Source organism: Pezoporus occidentalis, unplaced genomic scaffold, assembly GCF_034315485.1.
Source record: "Pezoporus occidentalis ecotype Australia unplaced genomic scaffold, CSIRO_AGI_Poc_V1 ctg415, whole genome shotgun sequence".
Lineage (NCBI taxonomy): Eukaryota > Metazoa > Chordata > Aves > Psittaciformes > Psittacidae > Pezoporus > Pezoporus occidentalis.
The window spans coordinates 74,009-91,272 of NW_026915742.1; the positions used below are offsets into that span (position 1 = coordinate 74,009).

At 58.0% G+C, this 17,264-nt stretch overlaps 3 protein-coding genes across 4 annotated transcripts; 2 read left to right on the plus strand and 1 right to left on the minus strand.

Annotated features, from left to right (window-relative positions):
* Positions 1-412: 412 nt before the first annotated feature.
* On the minus strand, positions 413-2,778 carry LOC134171679 (cytochrome c oxidase subunit 6B1). Of its 2 annotated transcripts, none has more exons than XM_062634140.1 (4): positions 2,668-2,778; positions 1,717-1,825; positions 1,523-1,623; positions 413-592 (listed from the first exon to the last, which is right to left on the minus strand). In XM_062634140.1, the coding sequence occupies exons 2-4, from the start codon at positions 1,820-1,822 to the stop codon at positions 539-541; spliced, it is 261 nt and encodes an 86-aa protein (XP_062490124.1). In that variant the 5' UTR covers positions 1,823-1,825; positions 2,668-2,778; the 3' UTR covers positions 413-538. The 2 variants fall into 2 exon arrangements, with proteins under 2 accessions (XP_062490124.1, XP_062490125.1); XM_062634141.1 differs by having other exon boundaries at positions 1,717-1,858; positions 2,668-2,711.
* A 610-nt stretch (positions 2,779-3,388) lies between these two features.
* FBL (fibrillarin) lies at positions 3,389-8,741 on the plus strand. The gene is made up of 8 exons (XM_062634124.1): positions 3,389-3,426; positions 4,128-4,175; positions 4,700-4,864; positions 5,399-5,493; positions 5,665-5,835; positions 7,122-7,254; positions 7,368-7,480; positions 8,553-8,741. Exons 1-8 carry the CDS (start codon positions 3,417-3,419, stop codon positions 8,739-8,741), a joined length of 924 nt encoding a protein of 307 aa, XP_062490108.1. The 5' UTR covers positions 3,389-3,416.
* A 4,429-nt stretch (positions 8,742-13,170) lies between these two features.
* Positions 13,171-16,130, plus strand: LOC134171676 (kallikrein-8-like). Its single transcript, XM_062634136.1, has 6 exons — positions 13,171-13,398; positions 14,032-14,090; positions 14,513-14,660; positions 14,832-15,085; positions 15,473-15,609; positions 15,784-16,130. The coding sequence occupies exons 1-6, from the start codon at positions 13,184-13,186 to the stop codon at positions 15,934-15,936; spliced, it is 966 nt and encodes a 321-aa protein (XP_062490120.1). The 5' UTR covers positions 13,171-13,183; the 3' UTR covers positions 15,937-16,130.
* Positions 16,131-17,264: the final 1,134 nt, after the last annotated feature.

A 17,264-nucleotide genomic window follows, 5' to 3' on the forward strand; every position in this document is an offset into this window, starting at 1 on the left:
TTGGAGATGGATGGATGGGCCATGGAGGTGCTCATGGCCCCATATCCTCCTGCAGGTCTCCTCCCTGGAGCTCTCCCCCTGCAAGGCCTCACCCAGACCCTGGCGGTCCCCGGGGCCGTGGTGGGGCAGGTCCTGGGCCTCCGGCCCCTCCAAGTGCTCCCTTTGGTCCCATAGGATCCGCGGGTCTGCAAGGAGCACCCATGGGACCCCCAGTGTGGGGGCTGGCACCTCCTGTGCCCATCCCACCACCACTGGGAAGGAATAAAAGCTTCTTGGTGGTACCTCAAGGGCGTCTGTGGTGTGGTACATGGCTTGCCCCAAAGGGACACCACCATGGGGACACCAAACATCACCACGGGGCCACCAACCACCACCATGGGACCCCCTCCACCCCTTCCAAAAGTACTCCATGGAGCAGTTGAACCCTTTATTGGCCACCAGGCAGGTGACAACGTTGCCCCCTCCAACCCCGTGGTGGCCCACATCAGCTGCCATCACCATGGTGACACCGGTGTCACCTCCTTGGGGCTGGAGATGCTCAGATCTTGCCTGGGAAGATCCCTTCTTCACGATACTCATCCCAAGTTGTCACCTGTAGGGTGGACATCATGGGGACATCATGGGGGCATCATGGGAGACATCATGGGGACATCAATGGGGACATCATGGGGGGCATCATGGGGACATCAATGGGGACATCATGGGGGGCATCATGGGGGACATCATGGGGACATCATGGGGGGCATCATGGGAGACATCATGGGGGACATCATAGAGAACAGCATAGGGGACATCATGGGGACATCATAGGGAACAGCATAGGGGACATCATGGGGACATCATGGGGGACATCATGGGGACATCATGGGGACATCAGAGGGTGGATGGTGGCAACAGGAAGGGCTTGGGGATGATGGGGGGACCCATAGATCATGGGGCCACCACAGGGGACCTAAGGAGCATGGGGAAGGCAACAGGAACCCAAGGACCATGGGGACATCATGGGGACACTGTGGGGACCTTGAGGGCCATGGGGACACCATGAGGAACCCATAGATCATGGGGACAGCCTGAGGGACATGGGGACACCATGGGGACACCACAGGGGACCTAAAGAGCATGGGGACACCAAGAGGAACCCATTGATCATGGGGACACCATGGGGAACCCAAGGAATATGGGGACAACCTGGAGACCCTGAAGGCCACGGGGACACCATGGGGACCTTGAGGGCCATGGTGTCACCATAGGGGACCTAAAGAGCATGGGGACACCAAGAGGAACCCACAGATCATGGGGATACCCTGGAGACCTCGATGGCCATAGGGACACTGTGGAAAAAACATGGGGAACCCAAGGAGCATGGGGACAACCTGGAAACCCTGAGGGCCATGGGGACACAAAAAGGAACCCAAGAAGAACCCAGCCACCTTGAGCCCTCCCCCTGAGCCCCACAGGGCCCCCTTGGTGCTCCCCACAAGCCCATGGACCTCCTGCTGACCCCCCCCCGGACCCCACTCACCCAAGAAGTAGGACACAGGGACTTGTAGACCCTGTAGTACCACTGGCAAGGAGCAGCGTCCACCCCTTTGGCTGCCATGGCCTTCTGGCACCGATGGAAATCTGTGGATGGGAAGAGCAGGAGGACATCAGGAAGGGGGTCTGGGATGATCCCACTGCTCCGGAGCCCCTTCCATGGGATCCTCGTGGCCCTACCGACGTAGTTCTGCCAACAGTTCTTGGTCTGGTTCTGGTTGGGGAAGCGGCTGTCGAACGGAGCCGTCTTGTAGCGCTTCAGCTTGGCCTGGATGTCCTCAGCCATGGCCTGGGGGAGCAATTAACAGCTGCTAATTAACCCCTGCTTCGTTAACAGGCCCCCCTTGGGGTCATTGATTGCCCTAATGGGGTCATTAACACTCTATTGGGGGGGTTAAAGCAAGAAGTGAGAAGGATGGAAGCAGAGATAATAAGAGGTGATTAATGGGATTAATTAATCCACAATGGGGTAATTAAGACCCCCGGCCTTAATTAAGAACCCTGGCATTAATTAACACCTCTTGTCCTTAATTAATACCCCCATGGGCTAATGAATGGTCATTAGGAGGAATTACCCCCCCCCCCCCCAGGTAGCATTAATGCCCCACTTTGTAATGAGGAAGGAAATGGTAATAGAAGGAAAGGCTTAATAAAGGGTAATTAATGGGTTAATTAACCCATAATAGACTAACTAATACCTTCTAGGGTCAATTAATACCCTCCCTGGGCTAATTAATAACCCCCTTGGGTAACTAATGGCCATTAGGAGTAATTGCCCCCCCCTTAATGACAAACAGAAGGCTAATATAGGGTAATTAATAGGTCAATTAAATCTATTAGCACTAATTAATACTCTCGGGGTTAATTACAACCCCGCAGTGCTCCCAGTAACCCCTTGGGGCCCTCCCAGTAACGGCCCCATTGCTCCCAGTTCATCCCAGCGCCCCCCCCCACTGTGCCCAATGGCGCTCCCATTGATCCCAATTGATCCCAGCGCCCCCCCCATTGCTCCCAATGGCGCTCCCATTGATCCCAACTGATCCCAACTGATCCCATTGATCCCACTGATCCCATTAATCCCAGTTTATCCCAGTTCATCCCAGTTTATCCCAGTTCATCCCAGTCCCTCACCCGTCTCCGCTCAAAGTCACTTTCAGGCCGGAACCACCGAGACGCAGCGGAAGCGCAGAGCGCCGCCGGAAGTGACGCGCCGCACTCGCCCCCATAGACTTAACCGGGAGGGAACCATAGAGACGGCAGCGGGCGGCGGAGGGAGCTGCCCCGTGGAGGAAGAGGGAGGGCTGAGCGACGCCATGGGTGGGAGGAGCCAGGAAGTGGATGGGCGGGACCCAAAATAGCACGGAATGGACCCAAACTAGCACGGAATGGCCCCCGAAACACCCCAGCGTGGCTTTAAACAAGCTCTTCGTGCCCCAAAGCGCCCCTTCAGCCCCCAGAATGGTCCCAGGAGCCCTCAGGACACCCGAAATGTCCGGTTATGTCCTAAATCCCCCCGAGAAACCCCCAAGATCCCCATTTCTGCCCCAAATACCATCAGAACCCCCCAAACCTCCAGATCGCCCTTAGAAATCCTAAAATCCCCATTTTTATACCCAAATCCCCCTCAGGACCCCATTTTTAGCCCCATATTCTCTCAAATCCCCAATTTCTATCCTCCAAACCCTTACTTCTACCCAGAATTTCCCATTTCTGTCCTCAAATCCCCCCAGAAACCCCCAAATTCCCCCTTTTCCACCCCAAAACCACCCCCCCGGGCGGGCACTAGGACCCAGCGGCGTGGGACGGCGCCTTGACGTCTAAAGGGGGCGGGGTTTAGAGGAGGCACTTCCGGTTCCGGTGTTGTCGGGGCGGCACGTGGGATGAGGCCAGGTCCGGACTGGGATCAACTGGGATCAACTGGGATCTAATGGGAGCCAATGGGGGGGAATGGGAGCCAATGGGATGGGAACGGGATATAATGGGAGCCAATGGGATGGGAATAGGGGGGAATGGGAGCTAATGGGAGCCAATGGGGGGGAATGGGAGCCAATGGGATGGGAATGGGGTGGGAATGGGATCTAATGGGAGCCAATGGGGGGGGAATGGGATGGGAATGGGGGGGAATAGGAGCCAATGGGATGGGAATGGGATCTAATGGGAGCCAATGGGATGGGAATTGGGGGGAATGGGATCTAATGGGAGCCAATGGGATGGGAATGGAAATGGGAATGGGGGGGAATGGGAGCCAATGGGATGGGAATGGGGTGGGAATGGGATCTAATGGGAGCCAATGGGGGGGGAATGGGGTGGGGATGGGGGGGAATGGGGTGGGGATGGGATGGGAATGAGGGGAATGGGATGGGAATGCGGTCTAAAGGGGGGGAATGGGGTGGGGATGGGAACTAATAGGAGACAATTGGGATGGGAGTGGGATGTGCCTGGGAGGACTGGGATGTGATGGGCTAGAACTGGGGGGGACTGAGATGAGCGGGGTGGGGGTGCCTGGGAGGGATGGGGGGGTTTGTTTGAACCAGACTGGGAATACCGGGAGCCTGCAGCCCCGTGCTCCCAGTTTAACACCGGTTCCACAGGGTTCAGCCCCCGGGGGGGGGGACGCGGCGGCTTCCGGGGGGGCCGAGGTAAGTGGGGACCTTCCCAGTGCTCCCAGTACGGAGCTGGGAGAGCCCCTGTTCCTCCCAGTCTATCCCAATCCCCTCCCAGTCCATCCCAATCCCATCCCAGTCCATCCCAATCCCATCCCAGTCCATCCCAATCCCATCCCAGTCTATCCCAGTCCATCCCAATCCATCCCAATCCTATCCCAGTCTATCCCAGTCCATCCCAATCCCCTCCCAGTCCATCCCAATCCCATCCCAGTCCATCCCAATCCCATCCCAGTCTATCCCAGTCCATCCCAATCCCCTCCCAGTCCATTCCATTCCCATCCCAGTCCATCCCAATCCCATCCCAGTCTATCCGAGTCCATCCCAATCCCCTCCCAGTGCATCCCAATCCCATCCCAGTCTATCCCAGTCCGTCCGAATCCCATCCCAGTCTATCCCAGTCCATCCCAATCCCCTCCCAGTCCATCCCAATCCCCTCCCAGTCTATCCCTGTCCATCCCCTCCCAGTCCATCCCATTGGATCCCATTGCTCTCTGCAGGAGGCGGCTTCCAGCCCCGGGGCGGGGCCCGAGGGGGCGGGGCTGGCCCCAGGGGGCGGGGCCGAGGCGGTGCAAGGGGCGGGACCAGAGGCGGGAGGGGCGGAGCCTCCCGCGGCGGCTTCCGGGGGGGCAAGAAAGTGACGGTGGAGCCACATCGGCACCCGGGTAATGGGATGGGAATGGGATGTAATGGGATAGAATGGGATGTAATGGGATAGACTCTGATAGAATGGGCTGGGATGGGAATGGGATGTAATGGGATAGACTGGGATGTAATGGGATAGACTGGGATGGGATAGAATGGGATAGTCTGGGTTGTAATGGGGTGGAATGGGATGGGATAGAATGGGATAGACTGGGTTGTGATGGGATAGACTGGGATGTAATGGGATAGAATGGGATGGGATTGGGATGGACTGGGATAGACTGGGAGGGCATTGGGATAGGGCAGGGATGGAATGTGATAGACAGGGGATTGGGATGGGGTTGGGATAGACAGGGATAGACTGGGAGGGCATTGGGATAGAGTGGGATGGGGTAGGGATGGAATGGGAGGGGATTAGGATGGACTGGGATAGACTGGGAGGGGATTGGGATGGACTGGGATAGACTGGGATGGGATTGGGATGGACTGGGATAAGTTGGGATGGACTGGGAGGCACTGGGGGTCACTTGTGGGTCCGTGTGTCCCCCCTCCAGGGGTGTTCATCTGCCGGGGCCGGGAGGACGCTCTGGTCACCCGCAACCTGGTGCCAGGAGAGTCGGTCTATGGGGAGAAGAGGATCTCAGTGGAGGTACTGGGATAGGCTGGGAGGGCACTGGGATAGACTGGGATAGGTGCTGGGGCAGCTGGGAGGGACTGGGAGAAGTGGAGGACACCGCAGGACCTTCTCCAGCCCCTCACTGGTGGCACTGGGAGTCTGTGGGGATCCAAAGCACATCCCGGGGCCGTGTCCGTATCCCAGGACGGGGACACCAAGGTGGAATACCGCGCCTGGAACCCCTTCCGCTCCAAGCTGGCCGCAGCCATCCTGGGCGGCATCGACCAGATCCACATCCAGCCCGGAGCCAAGGTCCTCTACCTGGGAGCAGCCTCCGGGACAACCGTGTCCCACGTCTCCGACATCGTGGGGCCGGTGAGCGCCGTGGGGGGGCGGGACATGGACCATGGGGAAGCTGAGGGCACCACTGGTGTCCTATGGGTGATGGCACCGTGTCCATAGGGATGCTGAGGGCACCACTGGTGTCCTATGGGTGATGGCACCGTGTCCATAGGGATGCTGAGGGCACCACTGGTGTCCTATGGGTGATGGCACCGTGTCCATAGGGATGCTGAGGACACCATTGGTGTCCTATGGGTGATGGCACGGTGTCCATAGGGATGCTGAGGGCACCATTGGTGTCCTATGGGTGATGGCACTGTGTCCATAGGGATGCTGAGGGCACCGCTGGTGTCCTATGGGTGATGGCACCGTGTCCATAGGGATGCTGAGGGCACCACTGGTGTCCTATGGGTGATGGCACCGTGTCCATAGGGATGCTGAGGGCACCACTGGTGTCCTATGGGTGATGGCACCGTGTCCATAGGGATGCTGAGCGCACCACTGGTGTCCTATGGGTGATGGCACCGTGTCCATAGGGATGCTGAGGGCACCACTGGTGTCCTATGGGTGATGGCACGGTGTCCATAGGGATGCTGAGGGCACCACTGGTGTCCTATGGGTGATGGCACCGTGTCCATAGGGATGCTGAGGGCACCACTGGTGTCCTATGGGTGATGGCACCGTGTCCATAGGGCTGCTGAGGGCACCATTGGTGTCCTATGGGTGATGGCACCGTGTCCATAGGGATGCTGAGGGCACCATTGGTGTCCTATGGGTGATGGCACCCTGTCCATAGGGATGCTGAGGGCACCACTGGTGTCCTATGGGTGATGGCACCGTGTCCATAGGGCTGCTGAGGGCACCATTGGTGTCCTATGGGTGATGGCACAGTGTCCATAGGGATGCTGAGGGCACCATTGATGTCCTATGGGTGATGGCACCGTGTCCATAGGGCTGCTGAGGGCACCATTGGTGTCCTATGGGTGATGGCACCGTGTCCATAGGGATGCTGGGGGCACCACTGGTGTCCTATGGGTGATGGCACCGTGTCCATAGGGATGCTGAGGGCACCATTGATGTCCTATGGGTGATGGGACCGTGTCCATAGGGATGCTGAGGGCAGCATTGGTGTCCTATGGGTGATGGCACCGTGTCCAAAGGGATGCTGAGGGCACCACTGGTGTCCTATGGGTGGTGGCACCGTGTCCAAAGGGATGCTGAGGGCACCACTGGTGTCCTATGGGTGATGGCACCGTGTCCATAGGGATGCTGAGGGCCCCATTGATGCCAGCACCCATGGGTGTCCTCCTTGTCCCCAGGAGGGCCTGGTTTACGCTGTGGAATTCTCCCATCGCTCCGGTCGGGATCTCATCAACGTGGCCAAGAAAAGGACCAACGTTATCCCGGTCATCGAGGATGCTCGGCATCCCCATAAGTACCGCATGCTGATTGGTGCGTCGGTTCCCATGGCGACGTCCTGGGATGCTCCGGGTTTCAAGGGGATTTGGAGGCTCCCTTTGGGTTCTGTGGGGCCCGTGTCCCATTGTCCGTGCCTGTACCCATAGGCATGGTGGACGTCATCTTCGCGGACGTGGCGCAGCCGGACCAGACGCGCATCGTGGCGCTGAACGCACAGCACTTCCTGCGCCGCGGCGGCCACTTCCTCATCTCCATCAAGGTAACACCACTACAGACCAGTACCAAGCACTGAGAACCAGCACTGAGCAGTAACGGGGCAATAGACAGCAGTAAGGGGCCACTGGGAAGACACAAGGACCAGTAATAGGGCACTGGGAACCAGTCACTATCTACTGGGAACCGGTAAGGACCATTAATGGGATACTGAGAACCAGTAATGGTGCATAGGAACCAGTAACAGGGCACTGGGAACCTTTAACAGGCTAATGGGAACCTGTAAGGAGCAGTAATGGGACACTGGGAACCAGTAAGACCTATTAATGAGACACTGGGGACCAGTGCCCTGTCACTGGGAACCAATAAGGACCAGTAATGGGGCATAGGAACCAGTAACAGGGCACTGGGAACCGGTTACTCCCCAGTACAGGGTCACTGGTCCCCAGTTATTCCCAGTATGGAGTCGCTGGTCCCCATTATGAAGTCACTGATCCCCAGTATAGGGTCACTGCTGCCCATTTAGTCCCAGTATGAAGTCACTGATCCCCAGTATAGGGTCATTGCTCCCCAGTATAGGGTGACTGGTCCCCAGTATGGGGTCACTGCTCCCCATTTAGTCCCAGTATGAAGTCACTGGTCCCCAGTGTGGGGTCACTGCTCCCCATTTAGTCCCAGTATGAAGTCTCTGATCCCCAGTATAGGGTCACTGGTCCTCAGTATGGGGTCACTGTTCCCCATTTAGTCCCAGTATGAAGTCACTGGTCCCCATTTAGTCCCAGTATGAAGTCACTGGTCCCCAGTATGGGGTCACTGCTCTCCATTTAGTCCCAGTATGAAGTCACTGATCCCCAGTATAGGGTCACTGCTCCCCAGTATAGGGTCACTGGTCACCAGTATGGGGTCACTGCTCCCCATTTAGTCCCAGTATGAAGTCACTGGTCCCCAGTGTGGGGTCACTGATCCCCAGTATAGGGTCACTGCTCCCCAGTATAGGGTCACTGGTCCCCAGTATGGGGTCAGTCTCGCCAGCAGGGGGCGCCCTCCCCGGTGCACCTCACCCTCCCCAGCAGCAGGGGGCGCCCCTATTCTGAGCCGTGCGCTGGCGCCCCCTGCAGGCGAACTGCATCGACTCGACGGCGGCGCCCGAGGCCGTGTTCGCGGGGGAGGTCCGGCGCATGGCGGCCGAGAGGATGAAGCCGCAGGAGCAGCTGACGCTGGAGCCCTACGAGAGGGACCACGCCGTGGTCGTGGGCGTCTACAGGTGCCCCCTGCTGGACGGGAGGGGGTGGGAGCCGCTGGGATAGACTGGGGGGGGATTGGAGGGCATTGGGATGGACTGGGGGGTATTAGAGGGCACTGGGAGGGACTGGGATGGTCTGGATGGGGACTGGGATAGGCTGGGAGGGGATTGGAGGGCATTGGGATGGACTGGGAGGGTATTAGAGGGCATTGGGAGGGACTGGGATGGTCTGGATGGGGACTGGGATAGGCTGGGAGGGGATTGGAGGGCATTGGGATGGACTGGGGGGTATTAGAAGGCACTGGGAGGGACTGGGATGGTCTGGATGGGGACTGGGATAGGCTGGGAGGGGATTGGAGGGCATTGGGATGGACTGGGAGGGTATTAGAGGGCATTGGGAGGGACTGGGATGCTCTGGAAGGGGACTGGGATAGGCTGGGAGGGATGGGAGGGCATTGGGATGGACTGGGGGGTATTAGAGGGCACTGGGATGCACTGAGATTGTATTAGAGGGCATTGGGATAGACTGGGATGCTCTGGAAGGGGACTGGGGATAGACTGGGAGGGACTAGAGGGGAATTAGAGGGCATTGGGAGGGACTGGGAAGGTCTGCAAGGGAACTAGGAGGGACTGGAGGGCACTGGGATGGACGGGAGGGGATTGGAGGGCACTGGGTGGGACTGGGATGGTCTGGAAGGGACTGGAGTGGAATTAGAGGGCACTGGGATAGACTGGGAGGGGGAACCGGGCTCACGTGACTGAGTTGTTTCCCCCCCCTCCTCTGCCCAGGCCTCCTCCAAAGGAGAAGTGACACCGCCTCCTCCTCCCCCATCCCCGCCCCCATCCTTAGGGGGGGCGGGACCAGCGCTGGCCCGCCCCCCCCCCCCTTTTTGGCGCGAATTCTTGCTATTTTAGGGTTGGGGGTGGGGGGAGGGCTCGAAAATAGGGATTTGTTATAAAAATAAACTGGAAAAACCCAACTTTTGCTGCTGGGGACAGTGAATGGGGGGGGGAATGAGGCTGGGGGGGGACTAGCCCTGTGGGAGGGCACTAGAGCCCTGTGGACACCTTTAGGACCATTATGGAGGGCATTAGGACCCTGTGGAGACCTTTACAGGGGTACTAGGACCCTGCGGGCACCTTTGGGACCTTATGGGGGGCAATAGGACCCTGTGGGCTCCATTGGGACCTTATGGGGGGCATTAGGACTCTGCGGTCACCATTGGGACCTTATGGCGGGCACTAGGACCCTGCGGTCACCATTGGGACCTTATGGAGGGCACTAGGACCCTGCGGGCACCTTTGGGACCTTATGGGGGGCAATAGGACCCTGTGGGCTCCATTGGGACCTTATGGGGGGCATTAGGACTCTGCGGTCACCATTGGGACCTTATGGAGGGCACTAGGACCCTGCGGTCACCATTGGGACCTTATGGCGGGCACTAGGAGGGCACCTTTGGGACCTAGGACCCTGTGGTCACCATTGGGACCTTGGAGGGCACTATGACCCTGCGGGCACCATTGGGACCTTATGGAGGGCACTAGGACCCTGCGGTCACCATTGGGACCTTATGGAGGGCACTAGGACCCTGCGGTCACCATTGGGACCTTATGGAGGGCACTAGGACCCTGCGGGCACCATTGGGACCTTATGGAGGGCACTAGGACCCTGCGGTCACCATTGGGACCTTATGGAGGGCACTAGGACCCTGCGGGCTCCTTTGGGACCTTATGGAGGGCACTAGGACCCTGCGGTCACCATTGGGACCTTATGGAGGGCACTAGGACCCTGCGGGCTCCTTTGGGACCTTATGGAGGGCACTAGGACCCTGCGGGCACCATTGGGACCTTATGGAGGGCACTAGGACCCTGCGGGCTCCTTTGGGACCATTACGGGGGGCACTAGGACCCTGGGAACCCCCAGTTCATCCCAGTTACTCCCCCCTAGAGCTTACTGGAACCCCACTAAAGCCCCTCTCAGCCACTGGGAGCAATTGGGGGGCCCTGGGGGTAACTGGGAAGGAACTGGGGGTAACTGGGAGCAGCTGGGACTCTCCCCATTGATTCCTCCCCCCCCATTCCAACCATTCAATCCATGGGGGGGGGGGGAAGAACTGGACTGGGCCCAGTTTAGACCCGTGTGTCCCTCCCAGTTGCTTAATGATCTTAATGAGCTCCCCCAATTAACCCCCCCCGGGGGAGCTCTTGAGGAGCTGCCACCTGATTGGTCGAGGCGAGAGGAGCCGCCACCTGATTGGTTGATGCGAGAGGAGCCGCCACCTGATTGGCTGCCGCGAGTCCTGGGTGAGGCAGAAGGAGCTGAGTCAGCCTCAGCCCAGCCCAGTTCAGCCCAGTTCAAGCCAGTTCAGGCCAGTTCAGGCCAGTTCAAGCCGGTGGCGGCGGTTGGGGCTCAACTGGGATTGGCTGGGAACCGGATGGACCCGCTCCTTGCCCTGGAGGTCCTGGGAGGGGCCTCCAAGGGGCTTCTAGGGTTGGACTGGGAGGGACTGGGAGGGACTGGGAGGTCGCGGTGATGGGCACGAGGATGCATTGTGGGTGTAGCTCCTTCTCCTCCTCTCCTACAAGGACCAAAGGGGACCCAATGTTGGCCATCACCATCTTCATCCATAAGGACCATGGTGGTCATCTCCATCCTCATCCATAAGGACCATGGTGGCCATCACCATCTTCATCCATAAGGACCATGGTGGTCATCTCCACCCTCATCCGTAAGGACCATGGTGGTCATCTCCATCCTCATCCGTAAGGACCGTGGTGGTCATCTCCATCCTCATCCATAAGGACCATGGTGGTCATCTCCATCCTCATCCGTAAGGACCATGGTGGTCATCTCCATCCTCATCTATAAGGACCATGGTGGCCATCTCCATCCTCATCCATAAGGACCATGGTGGTCATCTCTATCCTCATCCATAAGGACCGTGGTGGTCATCTCCATTCTCATCCATAAGGACCATGGTGGTCATCTCCATCCTCATCCGTAAGGACCATGGTGGCCATCTCCATCCTCATCCATAAGGACCATGGTGGTCGTCTCCATCCTCATCCATAAGGACCATGGTGGTCGTCTCCATCCTCATCCATAAGGACCATGGTGGTCATCTCCATTCTCATCCATAAGGACCATGGTGGTCATCTCCATCCTCATCCATAAGGACGATGGTGGCCATCTCCATCCTCATCCATAAGGACCATGCTGACCATCACCATTCTCTTCTACAAGGACCATCCGAGACGTGACTTGGGACCTTCTCAACCATGGGCTGGTGTCCAGTGATCGCACATTTGGGATGAGATCCCATTGGAGATGCACCCATTGACCATCTTCACCCATTCCCATGGCCTGGAATCCATCATGGAGCCACATCAGGCATCAGATCCCATTGGAAATGTGTCCCTGGTGCTATCTTCTCCCATTTCCATGGCCTGGAACCATCATGGACCCACCTTTACGACCAGATCTCATTGGAAATGCACCAACTGACCATCTTCTTCCATCCCCACATCCTTAGATCCATCAAGGAGCCACATTTGGCAACAGATCCCATTGGAGACGCACCCATTGACCATTTTCACACATTCCCATGGCCTGGAATCCATCATGGAGCCACATTTGGGACCAGATCCCATTGGAGCTGAGCCACGTTCCCCCATTCCCATGCCCTGGAACCATCACGGACCCACATTTAGGACCGGATCCCATTGGAGATCCCCATTCCCATGCCCTGCAATCCGTCACGGACCCACATTTAGAACCTGATCCCATTGGAGATCCCCATTCCCATGGCCTGCAATCCGTCACGGACCCACATTTAGGACCTGATCCCATTGGAGATCCCCATTCCCATGCCTTGCAATCCGTCACGGACCCACATTTAGGACCCGATCCCGTTGGAGATCCCCATTCCCATGCCCTGGAACCATCATGGACCCACATTTAGGACCCGATCCCGTTGGAGATCCCCATTCCCATGCCCTGGAATCCATCATGGACCCACATTTAGGACCCGATCCTGTTGGAGATCCCCATTCCCATGCCCTGGAACCATCACGGACCCACATTTAGGACCCGATCCTGTTGGAGATCCCCATTCCCATGCCCTGGAACCATCATGGACCCACATTTAGGACCCAATCCCGTTGGAGATTCCCATTCCCATGCCCTGGAACCATCATGGACCCACATTTAGGACCCAATCCCGTTGGAGATTCCCATTCCCATGCCCTGGAACCATCACGGACCCACATTTAGGACCCGATCCCGTTGGAGATCCCCATTCCCATGCCCTGGAACCATCATGGACCCACATTTAGGACCTGATCCCATTGGAGATCCCCATTCCCATGCCCTGCAATCCGTCACGGACCCACATTTAGGACCCAATCCCATTGGAGATCCCCATTCCCATGCCCTGGAACCATCATGGACCCACATTTAGGACCCGATCCCGTTGGAGATCCCCATTCCCATGCCCTGGAACCATCATGGACCCACATTTAGGACCCGATCCCGTTGGAGATCCCCATTCCCATGCCCTGGAACCCCTCCCGGGCACTTCCTGGCTGCTGGAGGAAGGTTCCGGGATGGGGTGCGGGCGGAGGAGCCGCTTCCTGCTCCAGCCCCACATAAAAGGCCCCAGACGAGCGGTGCCAGGAGCAGACGCGGCCGCATCCGCCCGGGAGGAGCCGCTCCCGCCCCGGTAGGGACACGGGGCCCATTCCCAGCCCCTTTCCCAGCCCCCTCTGCCCCATTCCCAGCCCCATTCCCAGCCCTTTTCCCACCCCTCCTGTTCCCTTTTCCCTTCCCCCTTTTCCCTCTTCCCTTCCATTCCCACCCCTCCTTTTCCCATCTCCCTTTTCCCATCCCCCTTTCCCAATCCCTTTTCCCTTCCCCCTTTTCCCTGTTCCCATCTCAATTCCCTTCCCCCTTTTCCCACCCCTCCTTTTCCCATCCCTCTTTGCCCTATTCCCATCCCTTTTTCCTTCCTCCTTTTCCCAACCCCCTTTCTTTCCCAACCTTCCTTTTCCCATCCCCCTTTCCAGTCCTTCCTCCTTTTCCCATCCTCCCTTTCCTTTTTTTTTCTTCTTTTTTTTCCTTCTTTTTTCCTTTCTTTTTCCTTTTTTCCCTTCATTTTCCCCCTCACTTTCTCCTTCTTTTTCCTTCTTTCCCTTCTTTTATTTCCCTTCTCTTTTTCCTTCTTTTCCCCTTCTTTTCTCTCTTTTTCCCTCCTTTTCCCACCCCATTTTTCCCTTCCCTCCTCCAATTCCTCATCCCTCCCTCCCTGTCCCCAGAGGTCCGTGTCCCCATCCCAATCCCACCGTCTCCCCCTCAGCTCCCGGTGCTCCGGCATGAAGATCCTGCTCCTGATTCTCCTGGCACTGGAAGCCACAGGTAGGAGATGACCTGGGGCCCATAGGTCCTTATGGACCCCCATTGACCCCATGGACTTCCATCCACCCTAGGGACCCCCCCCCATTGTCCCCATGGACCCCCATTGACCCCATGGACCCCCATCCTCCCTATGGATCTTCCCCTATTGACCCTGTGGATCTCCCCTCGTCCCTATAGACCCCCATCCTATGGACCTCCCCCTCTTGTCCCCATTGACCCCATGGACCTCCCCCCCCATTGACCCCCATTGACTCCATGGCCCTCCCAATGTGCCCCACATCGATGTGGCCTCTTCCACCCCTCATTCACCTCCTTACCAGGGACTTGGAGACACGGGGCTGGGGCCACCATGAGCGGTCCCAGTGGTCACAGGAGGTCCCTGTCCCCCTTTCCCCCCCCATCCCTTCCCATTGTCCCCATAGCCTCAAGGAACGTCCTATGGGTGATCGAGGGCACCTCCTGTGACCTGCCCTGGCAAGCTGCCCTCTTCAAAGGAGACCGCTTCATCTGCGGTGGGACACTGGTGGACAGGAGCTGGGTGCTGACGGCCGCCCATTGCCACGTCCCGGGGTAGGAACCCGCTGCCTTTGGTCTCTGGGTTGTGGTGAAGCTCAGCTCTGCTTTGGCCTCTTCTCTGGGTCCATGGCTCTGCTCCTGGTGGGGTTCTGTGGTCACCTGGTAACCCTAACCATAACCATCACCCTAACCCTATCCCTAACCCGATGCTTTGGGCTCCATCAGCTTCATCAACGTGCGGTTGGGTGGCCGGAGGCACAAGGACTCGAGTGGCCCCGAGCAGAGGAGACACTCGGCCATGGTCTTCAAGTACCCGTGGTACAACGAGAGCAACAAGGACGGGGACCTGATGCTCATCAAGTTCCACCTCCCCATCCACATCAACAAGCAGGTGAAGCCCTTGCCATTGGCCACCCATTGTCCAGTGCCCGGCAAGACCTGTCAGATCTCAGGATGGGGGTCCACCACCAGCCCAGAAGGTAGGAAGTCTGGTGACCCACATATATGGGGTGGAATGGGGACCTCTTGATGTGGGTCACATCCCCATGGGGACATGGGGAAAGGCTGGGTGAAGTTTGGCCATCTTTGACCATGGTGAGCAGGCCAAGAAGTGATTGGGTGCCACCAAGAGGGTTGATGAGCTCCAATGAGGTCCAAGTTGGGTCTGGGTTGGATGCTCTGCTCCATATCTCCATCATGGGTGACCCCATCTTCTCCATCACCCAACTTGGGTGGCCAGGGAGGACCTCAAGAAGCTTTGGAGCTCCTGTTGGGTACCACCAATGCATGCTCCAATGAGGTCCAAGTTGGGTCTGGGTTGGATGCTCTGGTCCATATCTCCAACATGGATTCTCCATCACCCACAGTCACCTTCCCTGAGGACCTCCATTGCACCAAGGTGACCATCATCCCACAGGACCAATGCCGGCGCATCTACCCTGACTCCATCACCAACAACATGGTTTGCGCTGGTGAATCCCGGAGCCGGGCCGACTCCTGCCAGGTGGGTCCATGGGCATTGGTGGACCTTTGGAGGAGGTCCTAAGATGAGAGCAGCTGCCATTGGGTGGCATTTGGGGCTGGAGATGCCAGGTGGGCCATGGTCTGGGGGGGTGGGGGGGGGAGCTTTGCCATGAGTCCCATTGTCCTCCATGGCACCCATCTCCTACCCCCTCAGGGTGACTCCGGGGGACCTCTCATGTGCGATGGACGCCTCCAAGGGATCGTCTCTTGGGGTCCTGGTGTATGCGGAGACCCCAAGAAACCCGGAGTCTACGTCAACCTCTGCAAGTACACGCGGTGGCTTCAGGAGACCATGAGAAGGAAGTGAGAGCTCCCAGCCCAGCCCCACCCTGGCCATGGGATGGAGCCACCCCAGAGCTTCTCTTCCTGGTCCTCTTCCATGAGGAAGGTCCCCAGAGCCGGCCGGTCCGAGCGCTGGGTGAGGAGCAGGCAGGGCTCGACCACAAGGACCCTGTGGAGATGTTGCTGGATGAATAAAGAGCTGTTGGACGTGGCTTTGCACCACGTCTTCTACTGCTGGAGAAGGGCAAGAGGTGGCCCCACGTGTCCCGAGGTTCATAGGGGCAGAAGATCGAGCGCAGTCTTTGGGGTAGACCTGTTGGCCCTAATGGGGCTGACCCATTGACACCATGGGGTACACAGAGCTGGGGTTGACCTGTTGGCCCTTCCATGGGGACCTGGCTCCACCATGGGGTAGACCTGTTGACCCCACTACATTGGACCTGTTGACCCCACCATGAGGCACATCTATTGTCCACTTTGGGGTCACCCAGAGCTCTTTGCACCACCATGGACGGGACCAAACCCACCTTGGTGTCCTCCAACAACAGCAACAAGGCCCAGAGCATTGATGGGGGGGTTGCCCATCCATGGGGTCCTCGTGGTCCCATCTTGGTGTTGGGATGGGTTGGAGAAGGTGTCTCTAGGACACTGATGGTCAATGTGTCCATGAGGTCAATGTGTCCATGGAACTCTGGTCAATGTATCCATGGGGTTCTCATCGTGTCCATGGAGCTGTAGAAGGCACATCCAGGTCTTTGAGGTCCACTTGGTCACCATGTCCATGGAGCTGAGGTTGTGTCCATGTGTCCAATGTGTCCATGGAGCTCTGGTCAATGTGCCCATGGAGTAAATGTGTCCATAGAGGTCTGGTCAATGTGCCCATGGAGTCAATGTGTCCATAGAGGTCTGGTCACTGTGTCCATGGAGCTCTGGTGTCCATGAAGAGCTGGTCACTGTGCCCATGAAGGTCTGGTCAAGATGTCCATGGAGGTGTAGAAGCCACAACCAAGTCCTTGGGTTCCACTTGGTCACCACATCCATGGAGCCGAGCTTGACCCATCCACGTCAAAGTGACCACTACAGATCCTGGTCCTGCTGCCCATGAAGCCACCAACCAGCACCCAAGGAGGTCTCCATGTCCATACGGACACCACGGTGGGTGCTGGACCCACCCAATGGTGATGGGATGGTCCCCAAAGCCAAACCCCTACCAGGTTGAGCCACACCAGCTCCCATGTCCCCGGTGTCACCCAGGCCGCTGCCACCCACGGCGCCACCAACCCCAATGTGTCACCCAGGGCCACCTCTTTGTGTCACCCAGGCCATTGCCACCCATGGAGCCAGCCTTGGGGC

Excerpts from the sequence above, each read along its gene's own strand:
- LOC134171679 (XM_062634140.1), bottom strand. The coding sequence starts at position 1,822 with ATGGCTGAGGACATCCAGGCCAAGCTGAAGCGCTACAAGACGGCTCCG. Across the intron at positions 1,624-1,716 it reads CTGTTGGCAGAACTACGTCG|ATTTCCATCGGTGCCAGAAG; the intron begins GTAGGGCCACGA and ends TCCCATCCACAG. Across the intron at positions 593-1,522 it reads CCCTGTGTCCTACTTCTTGG|GTGACAACTTGGGATGAGTA; the intron begins GTGAGTGGGGTC and ends TCCACCCTACAG.
- FBL (XM_062634124.1), top strand. Across the intron at positions 4,865-5,398 it reads GGAGCCACATCGGCACCCGG|GGGTGTTCATCTGCCGGGGC; the intron begins GTAATGGGATGG and ends TCCCCCCTCCAG. Across the intron at positions 7,481-8,552 it reads ACTTCCTCATCTCCATCAAG|GCGAACTGCATCGACTCGAC; the intron begins GTAACACCACTA and ends CGCCCCCTGCAG.
- LOC134171676 (XM_062634136.1), top strand. The coding sequence starts at position 13,184 with ATGGACCCACATTTAGGACCCGATCCCGTTGGAGATCCCCATTCCCAT. Across the intron at positions 13,399-14,031 it reads GAGGAGCCGCTCCCGCCCCG|CTCCCGGTGCTCCGGCATGA; the intron begins GTAGGGACACGG and ends TCTCCCCCTCAG. Across the intron at positions 14,091-14,512 it reads CCTGGCACTGGAAGCCACAG|CCTCAAGGAACGTCCTATGG; the intron begins GTAGGAGATGAC and ends TTGTCCCCATAG.